Source organism: Bos taurus, chromosome 15 (assembly GCF_002263795.3).
Source record: "Bos taurus isolate L1 Dominette 01449 registration number 42190680 breed Hereford chromosome 15, ARS-UCD2.0, whole genome shotgun sequence".
NCBI classification, from domain to species: domain Eukaryota; kingdom Metazoa; phylum Chordata; class Mammalia; order Artiodactyla; family Bovidae; genus Bos; species Bos taurus.
Window position 1 is genome coordinate 3,248,871 of NC_037342.1, and position 21,147 is coordinate 3,270,017.

The 21,147-nt window shown below is 35.2% G+C and overlaps 1 protein-coding gene across 5 annotated transcripts; it reads left to right on the forward strand.

Annotated features, from left to right (window-relative positions):
* The first annotated feature begins 1,162 nt into the window (after positions 1-1,162).
* Positions 1,163-20,815, forward strand: CASP4 (caspase 4, apoptosis-related cysteine peptidase). 5 transcript variants are annotated; one of them, XM_010812284.4, is made up of 10 exons: positions 1,317-1,391; positions 1,730-1,771; positions 5,171-5,425; positions 9,699-9,808; positions 10,605-10,778; positions 12,019-12,253; positions 13,071-13,214; positions 14,634-14,743; positions 16,548-16,651; positions 19,975-20,555. In XM_010812284.4, the coding sequence occupies exons 3-9, from the start codon at positions 5,200-5,202 to the stop codon at positions 16,644-16,646; spliced, it is 1,098 nt and encodes a 365-aa protein (XP_010810586.1). In that variant the 5' UTR covers positions 1,317-1,391; positions 1,730-1,771; positions 5,171-5,199; the 3' UTR covers positions 16,647-16,651; positions 19,975-20,555.
* The last annotated feature ends 332 nt before the right edge of the window (positions 20,816-21,147 follow it).

Here is a 21,147-nt window from a genome sequence, read left to right on the forward strand (position 1 = left end):
TTTTTTTTTCCAACTTTTATTAGTATGCCATGCTATGCTATGCTAAGTCACTTCAGTCGTGTCCGACTCTGTGTGACCCCATAGACAGCAGCCCACCAGGCTCCCCCGTCCCTGGGATTCTCCAGGCAAGAACACTGGAGTGGGTTGCCATTTCCTTCTCCAACGCATGAAAGTGAAAAGTGAAAGTGAAGTCGCTCAGTCGTGTCCGACTCTTAGCGACCCCATGGACTGCAGCCTAACAGGCTCCACATATATATGGAGTATAGTTGACTTACAATGTTCTGTCAGTTTCAGGTGTACAGCAAAATTAATCAGTTATACACATAATATAGTTACTCTTTTTAGATTATTTTCCCACATAGGTTATTACAGAATATTGCATAGAGTTCCCTGTGCTATAAAAAGGTTTGTACTAATTATCTATTTTTTGTATAGTTATGTATATGTTAATCTCAGTCTCCTAATTTTCCCTCCCCCCGCTTGCTTTTGGTAAGCATAAGTTTATTTTCTACATCTGTGACTCTGTTTCTGTTTCATAAAAAAATTTGTTTGTATCACTGTCTTTCAATTCCAAATATTAGTGTTATCACATGATATTTGTATTTCTTATCTGACTTATTTCTGTAGTATGATTTGCAGCAACATGGATGGGCCTAGAACTTCTGACCTTTTAAAAATCTTCAAAGTTGAGCACGTCACAATTTTTCTTTTCTTTCACTAACTGAATCTATCTCTTTTGTGTCATCACAGGATCATTGTACTACATCTTGGCAGTGCTTCTGTGGTCAGTCTTTGTTCACATATAACAAAAAGAGGAACTCTCACTTTCAGTAAAAATTAAATGTTAGGGAAGCTTAGGCAGTAAAAAAAAAGCATGAAATCAAGACAAGCATTCAGAATTTATTTCCAATAAATGTTTAAAAGGAAAGGGAGACAGAGAGGAGATGATATTGCCATTATTAGCACAGTTAAAAAGGAAGCAAAAGTTATTCAGATAATCCTTATCCTGAAACGAAATGGGACTTGTTAGTTTTAAGTCCTTTAAACACTGAGATATCTGAGAGAGAAAAACAAAGAAAACAAGATGTAGGGGACTGAGGAAAGGGAAAACAAAACAAAACAGAGGTGCCAACATAGGTCAGAAAATGTTTGGTCATTTCAATTTTTTTCTTCCAAAATGAATAAACATTTCTTCCCAAAGGGTTGGGAGATTCATTTGCTGACTACAGGGGATTTCCCGACAGTGAACCCGGAAGTTCCGAACAAGAATTTCTCAATCTGTGGTTATAAGTCCCAGCCCCCTGTACTGAGGAAATGCCCAGTAACTTTCATTTTCGAGACTGTGCTCCTTCAAGGCAGTAGGAAGATACTAAGCTTATTATCTATGGCTGGTGAGTAGGGGTCTTTTTCCTAGCTAGGGGTCAGACACTTGAGTCTTAGAAAACACTTTATTAATTGCTCTGTGACAGACAGAAATATACAAAAGAGAAGTGAGCAGATTCCGTGAAAGTTACATTCTTCCTGTTAGGTCTGTGTAGCTTAAACTGGGAACTCTGCCTCAGAGACAGAAGGAGAGTATGATCTCCAGATAGCCCAGAGCCAGGAAGCAGTTAATTCTGTTTTTACAGCTTCTGATAATCAAAATGAGGGGTGGGAAAAGACAAATACAGTACATTTTTATATGTGAGAAAACTCTGAAAATTCTTAAACACTTTATGATATTTTCTAGGCTTCCTCTTGATTCCATAAAACTCTCTCCATGATCAGATAAGTGAGTCTTTGAATTCCCACCTTCCCTTGCCATCTCCTATATTGAATTATGCTCTTGGTCTTTATTAAGTGACTCAATTTTTTCCTCATTTCTAGCTCTGGTGCTAACTACTCTAGCACACTATTTCTTGGACTGTTATCACAGTTTTTAACTGGTCTCCTTCTCTCCAGAATTTAATCTTCTAATCCGTCTTGCATATTGCTTTCAGGTCACATATCTTACACACAGAAGCTGGAGAGTGTAAGAAATGGAGTCTATCTATGAAGCTATTATTTATGCTATTTATGCAGCTAATATTCAAGTACTTTAAATCATTTCTTTGCTTTATTTTCTTCGTTTGAAAAGGAAGAGGTTCAATTAATTCAATGATTTCTAAACTTTACAATAAATCTAAATAATCTGTAGACATTAACACATTTAGATTATCCCCCCCAACCTTGAATTACTCAATCATGAATAGGCTGTAATTTATAATATTTTAAAGATCTACAAATGATTCTTATGTATCTGCATTAGGTTTGTCTGCAGATTAGCATTGTTAGGAAAGAACAGATCATTATCTTTCAGTTCTTATGCTCTAGATATCTAAACTTAGATTTTCTTACTCAGTTAATTGCAATGATCCTTACTACCATTAAAACAAACAAACAAACAAAAATGTCTGAACTTGTCAGGCAGGTTTTCGTACCTTTCAAAATATATTAATATTTATTCACCCTTCCATTAATCTCTCTAAAGCAAGATTTCAGTTTCCTTAAAAAATGTTTATTGCATTCACCCCACTCATACTTTCTTGCTACTGTGTTTCTTTATTTCTTTCATTTTCCCTGTAGGGTAATTATTTCCAGGTTTCTGTCTCATTTCACATGTTTAATTTAAGCTCCTAAAATGTGAGAATTGACTGTTTTCTAGTATCTTCTTAGTGTCTTCTTCAGGATACTAATACAGCATTTGGCTGGGGAGTAGTATTTTAAATTCACGCTCATGGCTGCATCTTTAGCTAGGCAGGATGACTTCACTGGATATTGAATTGGAATCAGGACATCATTAGATAATAGACATGAGAAACTGAAAAAAAAACTAGTAGAGTGATTCAATACACTAATGAGTTTGGTTGCCATTGTTAAATAGTACACAACTATAGGGGAAAAATATGCTACTTTAAGTTGAAACAAGTTTCTCTGGGAGCATATAGCTCTGACACTCCATCTAGTTTGAAGCATTAGGGAGAATTTCCAAAAGGAAATGGCATGTCATTTGAGACCTGAAGATAAAAAGAAAGGAATAAGGAATGTTGGGTGTGAGAAACTGTACATAACTTTCTAGAACCTGAATGAAGAGCAAAGTGTTCAAAATATAATGAGCAAGTTGGGTATGGTCGCAGAGGATGAGGCTGAACAAGAAAACCTAGATTACATTAAGCTGAGACATTTCACAGTGAAATCTATTCAAATGATCTTTAGAACTTTGACTCTGCTTCATTGTGAAGAACTGATTAGAAAGGTCCAAGAGTAGACTTATCTGATTCTTAGAGTAATTTAAAAAGAAAAGATATTGGCCTGAACTGGAGTACTGAACTATTAGAAAAGGAAAAGCCATCAGATTCTTCAAATACTTAGTACATAAAATCAATACAGTTTGATGTGAGATGGAAAATAAAATACAGATGGTAGAAGAGGTTCAATATCACCAGTTTTTACTGATTTGGTATACTGGACTGTAAGATATCATTTACTAGTATGTATAGGTGATGAAAAATGAACAGTTCAGCTTTTAAAAGTTGAAGTTATGAGTTTGTGGTATACAGAGAAAAAATAACTATATGAGCCTTAATATTGAGATCCATCTTTGGGCTGGTCTATAAATTCAGAAATTATTTATTTGAATAATTAATTTATTATTTAAAGCCAATAACTGAAGCCATGAGTACTTGTAGATAATAAGTGGATGTAATGCCAAAATTATACAAATCTTTAATCGTTTACTGTATTTCTCCTAGTACCACTCATTCAGTCAACATTCAACCTTGTTGAGGGCAGAAATAAATGAAATAGAATCCCAGAAACCCATCAGAGTAAACATCTCATACATTAATTGTATGTTGTTTGTAATTCTTCAAATTCTCTGTTATGACCTGTCTGCTGTACTCTAAGACCAATGTTACTGTGACTTTTTCTGAGAAGCAGCCTTTTGCGCCCTCACCTGAAGAAATTTGTCCAGTCTTTTCTGAGTCCCTGAATTACTTTCTGTTCTCTTAAATACCTCTTTACCAAGTTCAATCCAGGGTTGGGAAGATCCCCTGGAGAAGGAAAGGCTACCCACTCCAGTGTTCTGGCCTGGAGAATTCCATGTACTATACAGTCTATGGGGTCGCAAAGAGTCAGACACTGGACATGACTGAGTAACTTTCACTTTCACTTTCCCAAGTACCATGTAAAGTAGTTTGATGATTTAAGAGTGGTGATTCTGGATTCTGAACCTCTGAGTTTTGAATCCCTCTCTGCCCTCTTACTAACATGGCTACTCTTCACACAATTTTGGTCAAATATTTAACTAACTGCTCTGTGCTTGTTTCTTTTACCATATAATATAAATTTTAAAATATTTATTACATGAAATTTTTATTACCTTTGAGAAGATTCATATGAAGCACTTGAGACCAATGGGACTTAATTAATATCAATTGTATTTATTGAAGCTGTGCTATGGTTAAATTTATAGAATATGGCATAAGAACAGAAATGTGATCCAGCATTTTATTTAAATGATCTGTAAAATAGGGAAAGTATTAACCATCTCTTTGGATGATTATGAGTGTCTATCATATTCATATTCATAAATTACTTAGTATACTTGTAAATAATATTTTCTATTGCTTTATACTTATCTTTTAAGAGATGTTAGCTATTATTAAATGAACAGATTTTAGGAAACTTTTTATTCATGTTTTGTTAATTTCCATGTTTCTTTCTCATAAAAGTTGTCCAATATACATTTATTGAAAGAATACCTGAAGCTAACATAAACAATGAGGCTGATGCTTCTGGGCCAAAGTTCTTGTTCAATGTCTTGGTGAATTTTTTTAGACTATGTCATTTTGTGTCAAGGTTAGCTTTATTTCTAGATGGATTGTATAACTCTCTTGTAGGTTTAATTAAGGATTGGTGAGATATCCTGTCTTCCTATACACTACATGTTCGAATAATATCTATGGTGTTACAACAAAATATTTAGTAATTTGACTTCTTTATTTCCCGACAAAAATTCAAATTATCCCAGACAGTAATAAATTAACCTGGTGTCAGGCTAATCTATAATATTGAAAGATCAACCACCAGATTGTTTTCAGTTCTGAATATTTTGAGACAAGATCAAGTTGAAGCTTTGTATTTCTAACAGAAGACAAACACAACAAAAACCCACTTAAGATGTTGGAATCTTTGGGCAAAGAACTCATTTCTGGCCTTTTGGATGACTTTGTGGAAAAAAATGTCCTGAAATTGGAGGAAGAGGAGAAGAAAAAAATTTATGATGCCAAACTTCAAGACAAAGCCCGGGTCTTGGTTGATTCTATACGACAGAAAAACCAAGAGGCAGGTCAAGTCTTTGTTCAAACTTTCCTAAACATAGACAAAAATTCCACCAGTATAAAAGGTAAGACTGAAATTCTTTACAAAGGATATCTTAATTTTTTTAGAATCTACTTGACTCTAAGGCTGTTCCACTGTCGTTTATAGTTCCCTCATCCTCCTATTACTAACGTATAATTTTCATTAAATCTATCATTGCCCTTTTAGAGGCCACTTTGTCACTTGTGGGAGGGCGTCCAATTTCCAATTAGCTGGGAAGCTGAGTCTTCTGTTTAGGTTGTTCATTGAGATAGCTACAGAGACTTTATAATAAGGAATATCTGAACCTGAACTTAGGTTTCTGTCACTTTGGACACTATGTGTCTTCATTCAAGTTTCTTATCCTTCATAAACATCAATATGAGTATCTGTGAAATGGGAAGAATTTCATTAACCTTGTCACAGATTTTGTAAGGCCAGGAACATAATGGCAGGTATGGGCTGACAATTCCTAATATTTTAGCTCCCATCTGGAATTCTCCTCTGAGCTCCAGATATGATTAGCTCTAGCTTCATATTCAACATTTCCACTTGACTGCTCCATGGACTTCACAAGCTAAGATACAAAAAATGAAATACTTAATTCTCCCCATCAAATCTGTTCCACTTCCATCCCCTATCTCATTAAATAAGACTACAATCCACTGAGTTTCTTAATCCAGCTCACTTTTTTTTTTTTTTCACCAATGAATAATAGCTCCTAGCAGAGTACCAAGGATATACCATATATATAAAGCATATTATAAGGCATATAATAAAAGTTGGATTCATCCATGTAATAAATAGTAATTATCATAATTATTCTCTAGCTTATAATGTTTATACCTTTACAAGGCTTATGTATTCCTGTGAGTATACAAAATAGAATGTCTATAAAGTGTCCAATATCTTAACCTCTTTCAAAACTTCACTTTAGTTGAATTCTAAATATCGCTAGAGTCTAAACATCCTCAGGTCCAAGTTCACCAGTGATGGACTCAATTTGGTATAATTTAACCTGAAATTCCAGCCCAGAATACTGGAGCTTATCAATAATATCAAGATGTAATAAATGAAATGCCACACAATTGTAGAGACCTCACTAGAGAAACTAAGTATTTTTAATAAGCCCTTCCCTGGTGGCTCAGAGGTTAAAGTGTCTGCCTGCAATGCGGGAGACCTGGGTTCTATCCCTGGTTGGGAAGATCCCCTGGAGATGGAAATGGCAACCCACTCCAGTATTCTTGCCTGGAGAATTCCATTGACGGAGGAGCCTGGTGGGCTACAGTCCACCTGGTCGCAAAGAGTTGGACGTGACTGAGCGACCTAACTTAACTTTTCACTGTGTAGAAGGGATGCTACCACCAGCAGGAAGTACATACTATTCTAATAGATATCCAAGATGTTATCATTAATATTTAAGTTGGTCCTTGTGCAAGTTTATTATTTTCTCTTAAACTGGGATGGGATAAAAATGATTTGGATTTAGAAACAAAATCAGAGAGCAGACTTGTAATTTCCAAGGGGGAGAGGTGTGGGAGAAGGATTGACTGGGATTTTGGGGTTAAGTAGATACAAACCATTACATATAGAATGGATAAACAAGGACCTACTGTATAGCACAGGGAACTATACTCAAATCCTGTAATAAGCCAGGATGGAAAAGAATAGAAAATATAAGATAAAATAAGGCAACACAAAATCAGAGATAATTCAACAAATACGAATCAGAGTTGAAATAATGGGAACTTCAAAATGATTTTAGCAATCCCAGAAACAAGAATGAATCTTAAATTGAAATAACCTGTCAGCAGAATCCGTGGCAGGCAGGAGGCAGGTGCAGACCCTTTCATGAAGTATCCAGTCATCCCCTGAGTTCTATCTGTACATGGAACCTCCAGAAGAGTCCTAGGACACCTAGAGTACCCTGGTCTAGGAGATCAGGAAGCTGGGTAAGTTGGGCAATTAGAATGTGCAATATTAGAATATTAGGCCTTTGGGGCATGGAGGGTTCTTAGCATAGTATTGAGGAAACAGGTTGGGAGATAAGAAGAATCCAAGCTATTTGTTTTAACAAATAGGTCTATACTTGCCTCCTGTCTGCCACAGACTTTTCTGAGAGGATATGTTATTTCAGTTGAAGATTTGTTCTGGATCCTGCAATTGCTAAAATTATCTTGAAGTTCCCATTACTTCAATTCTGATTTCCATTTGTTGAATTATCTCCTATTTTGTTTTATTTTATTTTATCTTAATCTGCCTGCAATGCAGGAGACCTGGGTTTGATCCCTGGATCAGGAAGATCCCCTGGAGAAGAGAATGGCTACCTACTCTAATTTTCTTTTCTGGAGAATTCCATGGACAGAGGAGCCTTGTGGGCTACAGTCCATGGGGTAGTAAAGAGTTGGACACAACTGAGTGACACTTTCACTTTCATACAGACTAAGTACCAGGAACTGCTATTTAGTCAGGAAGATAATTATTCAGATTCTTTTTTTTTTTTCAAATTCTTAACTTGCCAAGGGAGATGGCCTTGTCTTATCTAGTATCAGTATCTTTATTTTTGTTTAAGTTTAAGAGATTTCCTCAGCACACCATTAGATAACAGATAAAACTGAGATATTAAAATTTTTTATCTAAACTCCTAATTTTTTTTTTCTTTTTCTTTTTTTTTTTTGCTGTTCTGTCAGGCCCATGGGCTTTGGACAGCAGGCTACACTATATTTATTACACTGTATTGAAATGATTCATGCTAATTTTACTATTAGATATAAGAAAGTCTAATTTTCAGTTTTATTTGTAAATGCTGCCTCTATATGTAGACACATAATGGCCATTAGGAGATAACATTTGTTAAATTCGAGAGTACACCAAACCTGTAAGTTACCTGAAAACAGGAGACTTTCAATGACAAAACATGCCTTCTGACCAGAGACTATCCCAGGACCCCAGACATCTTCACATTGGCAGAATCTTCTGAAATAGGTAGATATGTTCACATAATCTATGAAAATAAATGTTCAGAGAGTTTGGTACCCTTTGCTTCCTCTCCAGAGCTTAGATTTTTAGCATACTTTTTAGAAAGACATTTTAAAAAACAGTATTTAAAAAGTAATGGAAAAAATAAATGAAATAATTATAGAAGATGATATTGGCTTTCTAATGTAAATCAAATTAATAAGAAAAAAATTGATTAGTTCATGTATATGAACATAGAGGTTTATTCCTTTCATAGACAAAAACCTTGTTATATTAGTTCTTGATAAATTTCTCTTCGGGTTTTTGCTTATGAGGACACTCTTCCTTCCCTCTCAAAGGAAGGGCTTTGGACTTTCCCAGTCTCTTGCACAATCTTAGTCAAATGAGGCCAACCAGTTTCCGAAAATATTACATTTCTCAAAGGATTAAGGCAGAATGAGTCAGAAACAAACATTTCCAAGAGGGAGAAGTTATTTCCTCTATATGGGTTGAAAACCTAGTGCTGGTTATTCAGCATTTGGAGGCAGACATTCAGAGTATGTAGAATGTAGAATCTCTGATAAATTTGTCCTTTTGACACTGGGTACAGTACTATGGTTAATAGACAGCATTTCTCTTTTAAATAGTTGAATTCACAGCTTGATGAGGAATCCTTGAGGCTCACTTTCTCTGGAAAGGTTAAGAACTCATGCTGAGGTTGAAAAAAAAAATACCTGGGTGATACAAGATTCAAGATTCCTTTAAGTATTTGGGGGTGTATGTGTCTCTATTTGTTGTGTGAATTAGGAATGGACTTGGGATATCGGACTTAGCTTTTATGTGCATAAATTGTGTCTAGTAACACATTAAAATGATAAAATGTTGATATATTATGTTAATTTTTAAATTAATTGATACTATATTTATTTAATGTGGGCATTAGAAAATTTAAAATTGCACATGTGATTCAATTATATTTATAATAGATAATACTGATGCATATTTAGTCAATGTGCTCTTGCTCAGAGACAACAGAAAGTCCACATAGATAATTAATACCTTAGAATAAAACTATTTGAAAAATAAAATTGTTTTGTTCAGTAAGGAACAAAGTTATTTGATCCCAAATCATCAAGGTTATTTTTTTCACAATATCAGAATATGTTATTGCATTTGTTAGTAGCTCTGCTTTTACTACCAAGTATTTCTCCTTTCTTTTCCAGTGATAATACATCTATCTCCTATCACCAAATGTGTTAAAATCTTTTCCCCAGACTGTCCCCTCTCTGTCAGTCTTCTTTGGTGATAACTGGGTCACAAGGACATATATTACCAATTATATCATGTGATGTATCCTGCAGCTCCTGAGGAAACTGTGGCTGGACCAGATGAGTCAGTGGGATCTGCAGCTACCCTCAAGCTTTGCCCTCATGAAGAATTCCTGAAACTGTGTAAAGAAAGGGCTGGAGAGGTGCTGTGTTCTGTACATGAAAGGGAGGAAGAGAAGCAACTGCTTTCACTAATTACATAATTTCTTAAAGCGCTAGTTACAGAACAGCAGGGTGGGGACAGTGGTAATTTTGTTTATAAATACTTTGAGCAGGAGGAAATCACATGGCCTCACACAAATTCCAGTTCTCTTTCCCTATGATAAAATATGTCTGTCATTTTTTCATTTATTTGTTGTCAAATATATTTGGGATTTATTAGAATTTTAGCTGTAGTCACAGAATCAAAATATTTATGAAATAACATGACTGAGTAATAATTGGTTGCATTCTAGTTAAAAAAAATGTTAACATCTGCAAAACATAATAAATTAGTATTAAAAATAGTAACAAAATAATGTTACCTAAGGCAAATAATCTCTGGTGTATTTATTTTTAGCTGGAGCCAATGGCAAATATCTCCTAGTTTTTACAAAATTTGACCTGAATCTTGAACGTTTAGAAAGATTTGACTAGGTGTAGAAGAAAGACGAGAAGGAGAGGGTAGGAGTTGTTCTAGTCTCCTCAAGATTCTTGAGTAAACATTACAAATATGTTTGGATCCTGTTCTGGGCTTTTGAAAGACAATTCACTTCCAATTTGTACTTTTTTCTATTGTCAATTTAATCCATTAAGTAAGAAAGAGGAAGGACAGTGTCTTCTGGTATAGGATAGGAGAGGAGACAACTATGCAAGCCCTTAATAGCAACAGTGATTGGTATATGAAGGTTTAAGAGAGATTTAGGTAAATCAAACTCATTGCATATCAATTTTCTGTAGATCTATCCAATAAAGGAGAGAAAGGACCGCACTCGTCTGGCTCTCATCATATGCAACACAGAGTTTGATCATATGCCTCCCAGGAATGGGGCTGCCCTTGACATCCTTGGAATGAAGCAGCTGCTTGAGGGTCTTGGCTACACTGTGGAAGTGGAAGAGAAACTCACAGCCAGGGTAAGGGTCCCTCACCTACCCTGACACACACATATTCAACACATATCCAATACATATGGATCCTCCTACTAGCAAGGGAACTTTACAATACAAGCAAATGCTTTAATAATCATAGGTCTCATTTATGTGCATGTGTGTGTCTAAGTATGTGAATGTGTGTTGTAAAGTAAATATTAAGACAGGTGAAATCTGTGTCTCTTTAGAGTTTCAAATATCCTTAATTCCATAAAACCTGACAAAAAAACTGATGGGCATGTATACCCACACAATTCTGAAGTGTGAAGGTTGAGATTCAGCCCTAGTATTTCCCAGAAAATTCTAGAGTAAAGAATGCTAGCAGGAGTGAACTGCTATTTACAGCATTCACATAAATGCTGAATCCTGACTCTGGCAAAGGCTATGCTGGCATGGGGGATGGGTCAGTAAATGAGACAGAAGGTTCCCAGCTCACACTGATGGAGGTTAACTTGCTGGGTGGCAGGGAATGATCAAACCATAAGCAAAACAGAACACTTCAGAAATTTGATGTATCTGTATGTCTTTGAGATTGAAAAGAAAGTGAAAAGGAAAAAAAGGAAACAAAATAATACATTGGTGAATGGGGAGTAATAATGTTTGATTGTTTTATTGATAACATAATAATAAGTAATAATGTTTCCATCTTGACCAAGAAAAACATCTGTGAAGAGATAATATGCTGTTGGACACATGACTATCAGAGACAAGATAGCTCTAGAAAGATGTGAATTAAATATATTCCAAGAAGGCATGACTACAAATGAAAAGTCTGAACTGAATTTGAAACTGTTACATGAAAAGTAGGAAAAGATCAGTGTAACCAGAGGAGGAGGAAGAATGTCAGAAGGAGAAGTATGCTCATGTCAGAAGTTTTATTTTATTCTAAGTATGATGGGGAGTGTTTTAGAAGGAAAATGGTTTGATACATTTATTATTCAAGTTTCTTATTAAGTAGTGAGAGAAAGGAAAGAGTTGAAAGGGAAAGTATATAGTGACAATAAACAAATGTAAAATGTATTAAGAGGACAGGTTATATCAGGACCAAAATTTGAATCTACTGATCCATTATAGAAACAAAAATAAAATTATCATTGAGTATCCACTATGTAAAGGTACTGTGACTGAAATGTTGCAGACCTTTCTTATACTGATCATAATAAATAGGAGGTCAGTTTAATTTTAATGCTTGTCCCATTGAAATAAGACTTTGTGGTCTTTTCAGGACATGGAATCAGTGCTGTGGAAATTTGCTGCACGTGAAGAGCACAAATCCTCAGACAGTACATTCTTGGTGTTCATGTCTCATGGCATCCTGGATGGGATCTGTGGGACTATGCACAGTGAGGAAGAACCAGATGTGTTACCTTATGATACCATCTTCCGGACATTCAACAACCGTAATTGCCTCAGTCTAAAGGACAAACCTAAAGTCATCATTGTCCAGGCCTGCAGAGGTGGTGAGTTGTGAGATGAAAATCCAAAGTTCATAAAGATCATAAAGGTGTTTGTAGTGCATGTTTTATTTCTAGGGGAAATAATCTTAAACTAAATTGAATTATTAGGAAATTCCATTTAGGGGGTTGATCTCATGAGACTTGTTAGATGATAAATTTCTGATAAATTAACTGATAAATTCAATCTAAAGTAAGTGATTAAGGAGATCACTAGAATCCTCAAAAAATTAGACATAAATATTCTAACCTTGGAATGAAATCATTTAAATGATTGCTTTGCTTGTAAATTTTTACAGACATTTTGATGTTCTCTGGCTTGAGAGGAACTTCATTTGAAAGTTGGGATATTAATAATAGCAATATATTTTTCTTTTTTTCCTCATAGATTATTGAAATGGAAATGACTTGGGAGATGAGGGAACTTGGGATTTCAGGGAAATGTTTTTGTTTTCTTCTTCTTCTTTTTTTCTGACTCCCAATTGCCATTTTAACTTTTAGAGCAGTTTTTAAAGATGAAAAGTAGAAATAATTTAGCTATAAAATGATAAATATGCTCTGAGATTATGCAGATAAGGCTTTAACTCCTCTGTTACTCTCAGCAAATGTATTCCTCCAGTTTTACCATGTTTTTACTATTAATTGGCACATTGCTCAATGACATAAGAAAAAGACAGTGTTGGGTAGAGATGCACTCACTTGTGTGTATTTGTGTGTGTACTTCTGTGTATAATACTAGTTAGAATAAACATTGTAAAATAATGAGGTAATTGCAATAGTCACACTGAGGGAGACAGTGTGAAGAAAGTTGATGTCTCTACAGCAAATCGTGGGGAATTGTGGGTCAGTGACTCTCCACCAGCCTTGGCAGACAGCTTTTCACAGTCATCCGAGAACCTGGAAGAGGATGCTGTTTACAAGACCCATGTAGAGAAGGACTTCATTGCTTTCTGTTCCTCAACTCCACGTATGTATCTTTCAGTTGCAGACAGGGATTTGTGGGTCTAAGGCTATCTCTGAATGATTCCTAAAAAAAAAAAAAAAAGAGTAAGAATGATTTGATACAAATTTTGAATACTGTCAATATGTTTTACTTTTTCTTCACTTTTAAAAATTTATTTTTATTATCTGTTGTACTTTATAGCCAAAAGTATCATAACCATTAGAACAACCTAATACAAAATAATCCCATTACTATCACACTGGTTACAAACAGATTATTGATTCAGTTTTCTATTAAATTCGTGTAACATTTTGAGTATAGTGTTTTTGGGATCTAAGGACTGACTGCCCTTTCTGAAAAACTATCAACTCCAACTCATGTTCTCTATTATTTCTCATCTGGTGCTTCTTAGAACAGCACCATAAACATGCACTAGCAAGTAGGTGCATATCCTTTTAGAGGAAGAAGCAAATGATAAAATGGGGCTTATTACTAGTAAGAGAAGAGCGTTTATTTCTTCAAATCTACATAATCATCTTGAGAGGCCTTGTATCTGAGCATTTCTAACTTGAAGATTTTAATCATTCATCACTTTATTGAAGCATAATTAACATACAAAAAACTGTACATGTTTAATGTATATAGTTTAATGAGTTAGGAGATAAGTATATACCACTATCTATACCACTATCTGTTACCGCTATCTATACCAAAAACATATTCCTCCCTTCCAAAAGTTTCATTAGATCTATTGATTTATTTAGGAGAAGGCAATGGCAACCCACTCCAGTACTCTTGCCTGGAAAATCCCATGGATGGAGGAGCCTGGTAGGCTGCAGTCCATGGGGTCGCTAAGAGTCGGGCATGACAGAGCGACTTCACTTTCACTTTTCACTTTCATGCATTGGAGAAAGAAATGGCAACCCACTCCAGTGTTCTTGCCTGGAGAATCCCAGGGATGGGGCAGCCTGGTGGGCTGCCGTCTATGGGGTCACAGAGTCGGACACGACTGAAGTGACTTAGCAGCAGCAGCAGCATTCATTTATTTTGTTCACTATATTGTGAAAGACATCATGATTTATAATCTGTAAACAACCACCTGTATGAATATGGAGAAATTCTTCCTTCTGAACCTGTATTCCTTCCTCTGTAAAATAGGATAATTACAATCATCTCTCAAGCCTCTTTTCAAAGCCAAGTGGATAAACATAAACACATAGTAGAGAGTCAGTCTCCAAAAGACAATGCAATCTCTATGAAATGAACTTCAGTTGTGATGATCTGCTTCTTTAGTTGAACTTCTTTTGGAAAATGAGTTAATGGAAAGTTGTGAGTTCTTCTCCTAAATATGTCAGGATAATTCCCAAGATACATTTTTGTTTTAAAAGAAAAAAAAAATTATGAACACCACAGCCCAAGGCTTACCACTTCTTATCATCATAGATAATGTGTCCTGGAGAGACATAAAAAAAGGTTCTCTCTTCATTACACGACTCATCACATGCTTCCAAAAATATGCTTGGTGCTGTCATCTTGAGGAAGTATTTAGGAAGGTAAGTTCATCTTTTCTAATCATTAATTCGTTAAGGAAAACTTAAATATTATTTGCCTTTCAAGTGACAATAAAAGATTTTTTCAGGCACACAAAAGTAGAGTAGCACTTGGTTTCTGTAATTCAGGTATTTAATATACAATTTACAAAAAGACTGCATTAATGCACCACAGAAGAACAAAATGCTACAAAATATGAGCTTTTATCTTATGGGCTATAAGTTTCTTATAATTCAAAGAATGGAAAGTATATTGGATTAATTTTCACTGCTTCATTTAAATATATATTATATATATAATATATATGTAGTATATATATATATATATATATATATATATATATATATAGTGGTTTACTTAGTAATGGGTTATATCTTTGTGACACAGGTGTAAGTGAGACTCATGTGATATAAGGCTACCTAGAACTTACATTCTTATGAGAGAGATGGGCGTTAAAAAATATTCCAACAAACACACTGTGTAATGCAAGTGTGATAGGATCCATGAGGAGAAGGTCCTAGGAAATGTGAACACATTGCAAAGAATATCAATGACTTAGTGACTGAACATTAAGGACATTTGAAAGAGAACAGAGGTGAAAAAAATTATTTGAATATAGTGGTCCAAAAGGGAACGCTTGATACTCATTCCCCAACTCAGGACATTCCCTATTTCCTCCCTCCTTCCTAACTTATTTTTCTCCATAACTCTTACCACCACCCAAATAATATATATTTGTTTGTTTGCTATCTTAATTTACTTACTTGAATGCAAGCTCATGAAATCTGGGATTTATTGAATACTCAACATGCTAGCAGGTAGGAATTAATAGTCATTGAAGAAATAAATGCATGAGTGTGTGAATAAATGTTCCTCTTTTTTCAGTAAGAAAGTTATTGGTACAAACATGGGAAACTGTGGTTGTTTTTAAACTAAAACCATAGAGAATAATAATACTTCTGTGGGGAAAAAAAAAAGAATATACCTTTCATGAATTGGAGAAAATTGTAACATAAAATGAGTTAGGGTCTCAGTGAATAGGAACATAGGAAGTTAAGTCCTATTGAAAGAATAAGATTTAAACAGTACATTTTCAAGGGAATTCCTTAGAAAAGATTAGAAATAGTGGATCTAAGTAAGTAGGATTTCACTGATAAATCTATTGGGGGAAAAAAAAGGCTCAAATATCAACTTAGTGTTCAGACTGTGAATCTTGCTCATCATTCAGACCTTAAGGACAAAACCCTGCAATATTAAATTGAAGAGTTAGACTTATTGGAGGTAGAAGATAGAGGATCTCTGAGCTTCAGTTCTCATGAAAAAAACACCAAGGGATAATTAATCATCAAATCTATAGATCAGAAATGGAAAGTAGAGAAAATGAAATTTGAAAATACTTAGGTTAGGCATAGGGCTTCCTTGATGGCTCAGAGGGTAAAGAATCTGCTTGCAATGCAGGAGACCCAGGTTCCATCCCTAGGTCAGGAAGATCCCCTGGAGAAGGGAATAGCACTTCTCACATTCTCCCTTAGCAAATTCCATGGACAAAAATTTTGTGGGGCCACCAAGAGTCTGACATGACTGAGAGACTTAGGTATGTATTTTGAGATAAAGAGACTATTCTGACATTGGGTGTCATATCTAAGAGGTAGAATAGCAGCAACAAGGAGTTAAAATATCCAAGGGCTTGGTTCCATCGATCCTAGGAGCACCCTTCATTCCAAAAAAATCTTTGGCTTATTTTGCAAAACATTTTCTGGGATGCATAAGAGATAGGTATCATCTAGAATCTCTTTTTGTTTTTAGGTACAACAATCATTTGAAAAACCAAATGTTAAAGCCCAGATGCCCACTGTTGAACGACTCTCTATGACAAGATATTTCTACCTCTTTCCTGGCAACTGAAAATAGTAAGTGTCAAGAGATGTTGTTGGCAGGCAAAAGAAATAGGAGAATGATATTAATAGTGAGGACCAAAGACAGCTCATTGCTTTAGTTGCCAATTAGTAAGTTGGTATTCCTTGTTGATGTAATTTGGTAACATGTTGTTATTTGTTTACTCTCTATATATGCATTTGGATCCTCCTCTCATAGACAACAAAAAGAGTCCAAAATCCAGTATTGGGTGCAATCACAAAAATGATAGAATGATCTATATATGCTTCCAAGGCAAACAATTCAATATCACAGTAATCCAAGTCTATGCTCCAATCACTAATGCCAAAGAAGCTGAAGTTGAAGTGTTAGTTAGTTACACTTCTAGAACTAACACACGAAAAAAAGATGTCATTTTCATCAGAGGGGACTGGAATGCAAAAGTAGGGAGTCAAGAGATCCCTGGAGTAACAGGCAAGTTTGACCTTGGAGCACAAAATGAAGCAGGGCAAAGGCTAACAGAGTTTTGCCAAGAGAATGCACTGGTCATAGAAAACACCCTCTTCTAGCAACACAAGAGACTCTACATGTGGACATCACCAGATGGTCAATACCAAAATCAGATTGATTATATTCGTTGCAGCCAAAGATGGAGAAGCTCTATACAGTCAGCAAAAACAAGACTAGGAGTTGACTGTACCTCAGATCATGAGCCTCTTATTGCAAAATTCAGAGTTAAACTGAAGAAATTAGGGAAAACCACTATATAAATGGTATATATGTTCATGGATTGGAAGAATAAATATAGTGAAAATGAGCATACTACCTGAAGCAATCTACAGATTCAGTGCAATCCCTATCAAGCTACAGAAATAGAACAAATGATGTCACAGTTTGTATGGTAACACCAAAAAACCTCAAGTAGCCAAAGTAATCTTGAGAAAGAAGAATGGAACTGGAGGAATCAATCTGCCTGACTTCATACTATACTACAAAGCTACAGGTATCAAGAGAGTATGGTACTGGCACGAAGTCAGAAATATAGATCAATAGAACAAAATAGAAATCCCACAGATAAGTCCACTCATCTGTGAAGACCTTATCTTTGATAAAGGAGGCAAAAATATACAATTGAGAAAAGACAATCTCTTTAACAAGTGGTGCTGGGAAAACTGACCAACCATATGTAAAAGAATGAAACTAGGACACTTGCTAACACCATACATAAAAATAAACTCAAAATGGATTGAAGATCTAAAGGTAAGACTGGAAACTATAAAACTCTTAGAGGAAAACATAGGCGAACACTCTCTGATATAAATCACATCAAGATCCTCTATGATTCACCTCCAAGAGTAATGGAAATAAAAATAAACAAATGGGACCTAAATAAACTTAAAAGTTTTTGCACAATAAAGGAATGAATAAGCAAGGTGAAAAGGCAGCCATCAGAGTGGGAGAAAATAATAGCAAATGAAGCAACTGACAAAGAAATAACCTCCAAAATATACAAGCAGCTCATGAAGCTATATACCAGAAAAATAAATGACGCAATCAAAAAATATGCCAAAGAATTAAACAGACATCTCCCCAAAGAAGCCATACAGATAGATAAAAAACACATGAAAAGATGCTCAACATCACTCATTATCAGAGAAATGCAAATCTAAACCACAATGAGGTATCATCTTGCGCCAGTCAGAATGGTCATCATCAAAAGGCTACAAACAATAAATGCTGGAGAGGGTGTGGAGAAAAGGGAACCCTCTTACACTGTTAGTGGGAATGCAAACTAGTACAGCCACTATGGAGAACAGTGTTGATATTCCTTAAAAAAACTGGAAATAGAAGTGCCATGTGACTCAGCAATCCCACTTTTGGGTTTATACGGCAAGGAAACCAGAATTGAAAGAGACATGCACCCCAATGTTCATCACAGCACTGTTTATAGTAGCCAGGACATGGAAGCAACCTAGATGTCCATCAGCAGACAAATGGATAAGCAAGTTGTGGTACATGTGCACAATGGAATATTACTCAGCTATAAAAAAGGACACATTTGAGTCAGGTCTAATGAGGTGGATGAAACTGGATCCTATTATACAGAATGAAGTAAGTCAGAAAAAGAAACACCAATACAGTGTGTTAATGCAGATAAATGGAATTATAAATATGGTAATGATGACCCTAAATGCAAACAGCAAAAGAGACACAGTTGTAAAGAACAGATATTTGGCCTCTGTGGGAAAAGGCAAGGGTGGGATGATAAGAGAGAATAGCATTGAGACATGCACATTACCATAGGTAAAAAGGATGACCAATGTAACTTTAATACATGAAGCAGAACACTCAAAACTCATGCTCTGGGACAACTCTGGGGTGGGGTGGGGAGGTAAGTGAGAGGATGGTTCAGGATTGGGGGACACTTGTACACCTGTCGCTGATTCATCTCAATGTATGGCAAAAACCACCACAATATCGCAAAATAATTAGCCTCCAATTAAAATAAATAAATAAAGTTTTAAAAAGCTTGTATTTTATTGTAAACTTCATCTCAATGCTAGAAATATTTACCTACCATCTTCTACTCCTGGTTTCTGACATTCTGGTTACATAAATCCATGGATACTTCAGCAGAATAACTTTTAGTTTCTAATTAGCCTTTAGGAACCACATTTGGGGATTGAATTATTTATTTGACTAATATTTATCAAGCACTTACTATGTTCCAAGTTCTATTATAGATGCTTAGAATATACCAGTGAACAAGATAAATGGGATCCTTGTTCTCAGAAAGCTCATACTCTAGTGAGTGGAGACAGACTCTAAATACACAAGCAAGTAGATATATGTCAGAGAGTGATATGAGCTAAGGGAAAATAAATAAATAAAAAAGGCTAAAAAGACATAAAAAGATAGATCCTGTACTGTTATAGATAGGTCATTTTGAAAAGGCTGGTTTGGAGTGATGAAATGATTTGAAATCAGAACGAATAGAGTAGGGGACGAACCTCATGGTTCTATGTGGAAAATGCGTCCCAACAGCAGAAACAGGAAGCAAGCTCCTGAGGCAGATATGTGCTTAAGCTGGTTAGATGCTGCAAAAAGACAGCTGGCTAGAGAACGTGAGTGGGAGAAATGGCAGAGTGAAATTCAGGAAAATGGTAAAATCTCACTCAGACTTTACAAAGATCACTCTGATTGCTTATTGCTAAATAGCTACAAAGGTCACCAACAGAAAGTAGGGGAAATAGCAAAAGCATATGGAAGAAAATAAGAGAAAGAATCACAGTAAGAATTCAATTGAAGGCTTCCAGGGATTACTATATTGATTTTCTGTTCTTTTTCTCTTTTCCAGAAAATCACAGGAAATTCAACCATTTATCAGCTTCAAGAAGCATTTTTATCAGCACAGCATCCATGTTTAACCTTTTGTCTTTCAATTAAAGTGAAAACATATGAACTGTTCTTTGGGGTCCTCTAAGAAAGAATAGAATTTCAATTAAAACAATGGATGGATGGAAATAAAGTAGAAGAAGAAAACTGGATTTTCTTGTTATATTGCATATAATGCCTGCACTTTACTGAGTGAAGAGAACTAGTCATGACTTGCCCTCAGCAGCAGGGTGAAAGGAGATGGTGCACATCTGGAGACAAGGACCAAAAACTGGGTCACCTGCTCCTTTGATCACTCATCAAACCTTGCAACTAGAATTATTTGGAAGAATATTTCTAATTTATTATTTAACCAACATCATAGGTCAAGTTCAATTTTTTTTCAGAAAGTTGTTATGGTACCTATGCATCTTTCTTCTTATCCATAAATTAATTTGCTTTCTTGTTGATGATTTTTCATTCCAGATTTCCAAGCTTCAGGAAAATTTTGTTATTTAGCAAACACTTGGTAATTGTCTAAAATAAATTGGGCCTTTGATTTAAGATGGTATAATTGGGTGTGCTTGTATAGAAAGACAGACATTATTAGATACAGAACATCCAAGAGTGTGGGAAATGTCAGCAATGGGAAAGAAAATGTTAAATTTTCTGGAAAGTGAATGTCAGTAGAGGAATTTTAGCAACATGGCCATCTGAGCCACTGACTAAGGAGATGTACCACTTCAATTACATACATGCAGAATGCTGAATAGATATATCAGGACATGCTGAACTGTATTACAAATAAAATGATTCTCTAGATATCAAATACTACCATGATAAGTAATATTTGTTATTGTTTGTCAGAATTATTTGAAAGATTTTGATTATTGTAAGGCATATTGTATATTTAAGTCACTACTTTAATCCTCACAACCATCTTATGAAGTAATCACTATTAATATTTCTATTTTATAAATAATGAAACAAAAGAAAATAGAGCCTAAATGATGTCCCTAAAGTGACACATAAAGTAGGTGGCCACACCAGGATTTGAGTGCAACCAGATTTGTTCTGAAATCTGGATTGTTAACCACTGCACCACACTACCTCTCTAAAAAAGGAGAGACTGAAATTGTACAGGTTTTCAGTTATA

Excerpts from the sequence above, each read along its gene's own strand:
- CASP4 (XM_015474573.3), top strand. The coding sequence starts at position 1,178 with ATGAATAAACATTTCTTCCCAAAGGGTTGGGAGATTCATTTGCTGACT. Across the intron at positions 9,809-10,604 it reads GTAAAGAAAGGGCTGGAGAG|ATCTATCCAATAAAGGAGAG; the intron begins GTGCTGTGTTCT and ends AATTTTCTGTAG. Across the intron at positions 12,254-13,070 it reads TGTCCAGGCCTGCAGAGGTG|CAAATCGTGGGGAATTGTGG; the intron begins GTGAGTTGTGAG and ends ATGTCTCTACAG.